This window comes from Lottia gigantea (genome assembly GCF_000327385.1).
Source record: "Lottia gigantea unplaced genomic scaffold LOTGIsca_81, whole genome shotgun sequence".
Lineage (NCBI taxonomy): Eukaryota > Metazoa > Mollusca > Gastropoda > Lottiidae > Lottia > Lottia gigantea.
Window position 1 is genome coordinate 81,433 of NW_008710694.1, and position 6,258 is coordinate 87,690.

At 33.9% G+C, this 6,258-nt stretch overlaps 3 protein-coding genes across 3 annotated transcripts; 2 read left to right on the forward strand and 1 right to left on the reverse strand.

The window, feature by feature from the left end:
* Nucleotides 1-329: 329 nt before the first annotated feature.
* On the forward strand, nt 330-2,069 carry LOTGIDRAFT_168962 (hypothetical protein; the record flags this gene model as incomplete). The annotated part of the gene is made up of 1 exon (XM_009067258.1): nt 330-2,069. The coding sequence occupies one exon, from the start codon at nt 330-332 to the stop codon at nt 2,067-2,069; it is 1,740 nt and encodes a 579-aa protein (XP_009065506.1).
* Nucleotides 2,070-2,551: 482 nt separating this feature from the next.
* On the forward strand, nt 2,552-5,059 carry LOTGIDRAFT_168963 (hypothetical protein; the record flags this gene model as incomplete). Its single annotated transcript, XM_009067259.1, has 2 exons — nt 2,552-3,499; nt 3,968-5,059. The coding sequence occupies 2 exons, from the start codon at nt 2,552-2,554 to the stop codon at nt 5,057-5,059; spliced, it is 2,040 nt and encodes a 679-aa protein (XP_009065507.1).
* A 512-nt stretch (nt 5,060-5,571) lies between these two features.
* Nucleotides 5,572-6,159, reverse strand: LOTGIDRAFT_168964 (hypothetical protein; the record flags this gene model as incomplete). The annotated part of the gene is made up of 1 exon (XM_009067260.1): nt 5,572-6,159. One exon carries the CDS (start codon nt 6,157-6,159, stop codon nt 5,572-5,574), a length of 588 nt encoding a protein of 195 aa, XP_009065508.1.
* Nucleotides 6,160-6,258: the final 99 nt, after the last annotated feature.

Here is a 6,258-nt window from a genome sequence, read left to right on the forward strand (position 1 = left end):
AACTTGTGAAATTGGCCAAGGAGTTGAACGTCTCGCCGTTTTATTATTGCATGCGAGATGAAATTGATGAACTGAAATACAAGAAAGGTAAATTTTACGCCATCACAAACATTCACACGTCGGATCAATAACTTTTATTTCTTTGATTCTTTCGGTCTAGAACCGACAGAAGAGATAACGAAATTTACTAGTAAACCAATCAAATGTTCTACGTTTCAAATTCAAATGCCAGGACAAAAGCTGTGTGGACAGCTGTCGCTTTGGGTTTTATATCGGTTGAGTTTGGGAGAAAAGTTTGAAGAAATTATAATAAATTTAACTCAATAAAAATGGCAAACAAGTTTGGATTAGGGTCTTTACCTCTAGAATCTAAAAATCCCATGAGTTTTACGGCGTTTATAAACAAAGCGAAACCTTTTTTCGTGGATCAAATCGGAGACACCTTACAAGGGGATATCGATATGAACAATTTCAAAATAACTAATTTAAAGTTTCCAGGAAACGATAACGATGCCGTGAACAAGAAATATTTACTGGATCAAATAAACGCAATTCAAATAGAAAAGGACCATGTTGAAAATAGAATAAATGACGTGAAAAGATACATCAGACGAAATATTAAAAATCTTGTGGACGAACCCAAACTACAAGAAGAGTTAACGAGTTTGAAACGTCTTATTCAAGTGGATAAAACAAGTCAGTTGCAAAATTTAATATCTAAATTAGACGATAAGATTACGAAGGTAAAAATAGACGTCCAACGTTTAATAGACAACCCAAATGTAAACGAGGATAGATTGAAACGAAAACTAACCGCTTTGGAAAGAAAACTTGGCGAATTGCTAGCAGAACTAGACAAGACCACGGACAAAACCGAGTTACAAAATTCGATATCCAATTTGAACGAAAAGATCGCGAAGCAAAAATCAGATGTTCAAGATATAATTAACACACTTCCCATTGACAAAGATACGTTGAAACAACAATTGACTGCTTTGGATACTAAAATCTCGGACGAATTGGAAAAAGAAGTGGGTGTGATTAAAAACTTTCTTCAAAATAAATTTCGAGATGATATGAAAAATTATATTAAAGAACAGGTCAATCTTTTGGTATCTAGAATTCATGACGATTTTTTGAGACAAGAGAGAAAGTTGATCAAATTAGAAGCTATTGTCACGGACAAATCGTATTATTTCAATCTTCCATTCGAAAGTGACACTGTCTTCGATAGAAAAGACCAAATTTATAACTCAAACAAATACGGATTCAAAGTAGAAATAAAAGTGGGTTCTCTCGAATACGGAGAACCTAAAAACGTATTCGATATCGGCGAAACGGAAGCGTTTACTTTTCGAGGTAATTGTCTGATTCAAATAGAGTTTCCCATGAAGGTTAAAGTCAATAAAGTAGTCTTCAAACAAACCGGTAAGGCCGTCAAACATATTTCATTATTCAATGAAGGTAATTTGGAAGAGAATATACGTTTGTTTGATAAAAGGAATTATGAAATTGAAACGAAAAATGGTAAATATGTAGACACCTTTAAATTGGAAGTAGAAAATTTTAAGGGTATCATTGGAATCAAAGATTTGGATATGATATTGGAGACGGAAAATCCACCATTAACCAACATTGTCAAAATTCCACCATCACTTATAATACCCGTATACGTACCCGGACCAATAGAATCGAGCAGTCACGAGTTTTTACGAACAACAGACTTTGAATACGTAAAACTGTATTTTGTTTTAGGTGGAAAATATACCTCGATCGATGTTCATAAAAGTCAACAAGAAAGAGAGTTTATAGTGCATTTATCGGTTGCCGAAGACTCCGAATCCATCCTTGAAGGTGGTGGTTTTATTTTTAGAGCCAAGATAAACATCGAAAAAGAAAATATAAAATATTCCTATCATCTTAAAGAGGACCATACGAAAAAAGAAATGTCGTTAGTACGCGTAAATGTTTTTACTTTTAATACCCGCAAATATGATAATGCTAGGCCAAACAAGCGCGCTCTATACGATATTCCGTGGTTCCATTTATCGGAAATTCACTTAATTTAACGACTTAAAAAATGGAACTCGAAAGCAGACAACAATACATGATAGACAAACAGGAAGAGTTGAAAATAAAGTTCAGACAGTGCAATACATGCAGGAAAACATGGAGTAGAATCGATCCTTTTTTCAAAACGGCGAGCACAGTTCTAACGGTAGGAGTAACGGTGGCAACGGCCGTGACTGGTGGATTAATGCTTCCGGTCATCGTCCCAACCGTATTGGCTGCATTAACAGCCGTTCAAACGACTTCTTGCGGTCTCATCACTTTAGGTTTCACGAGCAAAAAGTAAGCTCATTATAAAAAGAAAACGGATATCTTGAATATGTATCTTAATCAATTGTACATCTTTTTCGAAAGATCGAGAGAAGACAAGAACATAACAGTTGAAGAATTACAAGAATTCAATGAAATTTTGGACAAATTCCATACAGAAATATCAGCGGTCAAAATAAAGAAATAATCAAAAATATATACTTAAAAAAATATGAATAAAATCGAACTTGCAGAAACATTGATAGAAAACGCCCTTTTTTCCGATGTTATCAAGGCTATCTCTGATAAATTTAAAACATTCAAAGGACAAATTAAAAAAGATGGAGAGATAGTCGAGGAAGGGAATCACAGACAATACATGTCGCTCCTCGGTTTCAATGCCAAAACTTTTCACAATATCTTTTCAAATATGGACAAAAAATCCGATGCTTCCGATTGGTATTTTACAGGAAAAATAATTTTAATGAAAGACAATTTCCAAGAAATCAAAAGGTCGAGAGTTGGTAGAGGAGGAACTGATCTACTTAAAAAGATGAATGAATACGAAGGCGAAAATTGTTTCATACCTACAGATGGTCACTGTTTTATCAAATGTGTCAATCGTGTTTTAAACGAAGACTACACGAGAGAATTTCAAGAATACATCAACGGGTTTTCAAAAGCAAATAGAAAAGGAGTGATGACTTGTGCTAGAATGAAGGAATTCAACAAGAAATTTAACACTTCGTTTCAAATTTATAATCCCAAAAACAGACATTTTCACCCCAGAGACGTACATGATGAATTAGATTGGGTTTTTTACTTACACAACTCCTGTCTGATTAGAAGAAGCCAAAAAAGTTTGGGAATTCAAGAAATAGAAGACAATTACGAACAGGTGTGGAAAACGTGTAGAGACGACAACGCAGTAACACAGGTTTCACCTCTCAAACTAAACGTGCTTTCAAGTATGAGTGATGATGCGTTATTCGCTTGGGATTGCGAAACGTATTCAGAAAAAGACACGCGAAGAGCAATTCCTTATGCCTGCACTTTAATTAATTTAGAAAAACTAAGAAAAAAGTTAGAAACGATAAAAAATATCTTTCCAAATATAAATCCTACTGATAATGTTCCAGAAGAATTTTATGATAAACTAATGAATGTAGTAGAAATATTTGTAGGTACAGATTGCATCGATCAAATGTTGAAATATTTAGGTCAATATGATAGAAAGAGATTAATATTAATTTCTCATAACGGCAGTGGATTCGACAACTGGATCGTGCTTAAAAATGCAAAAAAAACTAACGCATTGCCATTTAAAAACACCCAGAGGAATTCTACCTTTTCCTTTATCTAATCCATACACGGATGAAGATTTACAGAAAAAATGGAAAAGACAGAAAGAAATAAAGGGTAATTATTTACAACATATTAATTTCACGTGTTCTCTAGTTTGGCTGCATGGGGAAATTCTTCCAATCTCCCCGCGAACTGGGAGGAATTGAGACACGAATGGGAACCTTACGCCAATAGAGACACTCTCTGTTTGGGAGCTTGTTTGATAAAATACAACCAAGTCACGAAAGAAGTTGTAAACCAGAATATGTCCAATAATCTAACGGCTCCATCTTTATCTTTAAAGGGTTGGTATTATTTATATCATTACGATAAAGAAATGGTGGAAGAAGAATGGTATAAAACTACTCGAATGGTTGCGAAACATACCGAAAAAGAAAATATAGAAAAAGTTTATTCGCACACTAATCATTTTATAAGAAATTTTATCAGACGATCTATTAAAGGAGGAAGAGTTTCGGCAAATAGAAAATCATTTGAAACGAACAAAATGGATGAAATTTGTAACGTATTAAAGGAATATATTTCACAAACAGAAAGTAATAACATAATTGATTTATTCAAAGAATACAGCGCAAGCACAAAAGACAAAACGGAGGTTCATTCGAGACTTAAAAAAATAGAATGTACTAAACTAATGGCATTTGATGCTAACGGTTTATACGCTTCCGCCATGTCGGATTTAGACAGTGAATATCCAAGAGCGGAAAGTGGAAGAGCGTTTCTACCAGAAGAAGAAAAAGAATTTGTAAAACTCTTCAATAAACAAAAATTCAGACCTAGAACAGCTATTTTAACAGTGTGGTTTGACTATCCCAAAAACATGTTCTTCCAACCGATACCAGCTAAAGATAAAATCACTTTCACGAATAAAGAAGGTAAAAAGGAAACTGGTAACAAAATCAGGTTCAGAAATGGTTTCTGTCACGACGTTTTAACATCGGTCGATATTCAAGAAATAGTTAAAGCCGGTGGGCTAATTATTAAAATATTAGATGGTATAGTTTACGAAGAAAATTTTAAAACTCCACCTTATAGAGATTATATTTTAATTTTGAGAGATTTAAGAAATAAATATAAACGAGAAGGTAATATCGTGGGTAGTAATTGCATGAAATTATTAGGTAATTCCTTGTATGGTAAATCAATTCAGAAAGATATATTCACAACTAGACATTTATGGAATGAAGCAACTTTACAGGCCAACTTTGATTCACGCGTTAAAACCTATGAGAAAATTAATGATACTCAATATATTGTTGAAACAGAAATTGAAGAAAAAGAGATTACTACCGAAGATAGTAAATCTACACGACTAACACAAAATAATAAAAAACAATTTGCATTTTTTCTAATGAACATAGAGTCCATCCCGTAAAAAGATTGGGATTGGTATATGCAGTGACAGATGTGATGTCTTCCTTTGGTGAAGAATTCTTGTTGAACAGTTTGATTTCTTTGCGCTACGCAGTCGTCAAACAATATTAAGTTTTTTCGATTGCTATCAATATTAGACAAGTCTAGATCATTAACATTTTTCGTAAGAAAAACTTTTATATCCGTTGGATTGAAAGATGGATTCTTTGATTTAATGAAGTTTTCTATGATATCTTTTATTTCCACTTCTTCTTCGTTTTCTTCGTAATATTGAAATATGTCTTGAACGTCTTTCTTTGGTAAATATTCCAAAGCTTTGAGGAATTGATAATATGATTGCTCTGGTATTGTTGTGTAGATATACAGAGAATCGAAATCTAAAAGGTTTGGTGTTGTCAACATGTTAAAAGTGAGATGAGTTTTCCCAGAACCTGAACTACCGCAAATACACATGAGCATTGGGTTATTAGGAAATATTTCTGAATGATTAAATTTTTTGCCCATTTTTATTTATTACATTTTCGTACCAAAAATCACCCCGTTGCCTTTATACTTTGAAAGGAAGATTCCCTCGCCCGAACGTATGTTTTTAAAAAATATGGCGTCGCCCTTGTGTTTGACCTTCATTTCTCCGGTGTCGATTTTATCTATTAATTTGCTTAACCCCTCTTTAACGGTTTTCTTGGTTTCTTCGCCAAATCTTTGTCCGAATTCTTTAACCGTCCCTAATATATCTCCTACTCCCGAACCTCCTCGTGCTTCTCTTTCCATTGCCAAATTGTGTCTATGTGCTTCGGCGTTTGCAGCGGCTTCAGCTTTCTTATCGTTGACAGCTTTGGCTATCCCAGCAGCTCCACCAGCAGTTGCACCAGCTGCAGCTAAACCAGCAAAGATTAAAGGTAAGAAAGGTAAAAATCCACCTTTTTTAGTTAAATTCTCATCAATTCTTTCCAAGTCTATATCGTCTCTGACTTTGCAATGTTTGTATTTATCGATAATCTTTTGGGTTATATGCACTTTTTTACCGTTGTAAGTTATTAGAGTCGGCGAATTCGTTTCCATAGCTTCTATTATTTTCATAACTAAAGTTTCTGGTTTCATTTTTAAAGGGTGTTTTTTTATTCAATTCTTATCATTCTTCTATCTGCTATTTTAATTAAATGTTTTTCTCCAGCAATAAACAGTAGCCGTCACATCTCC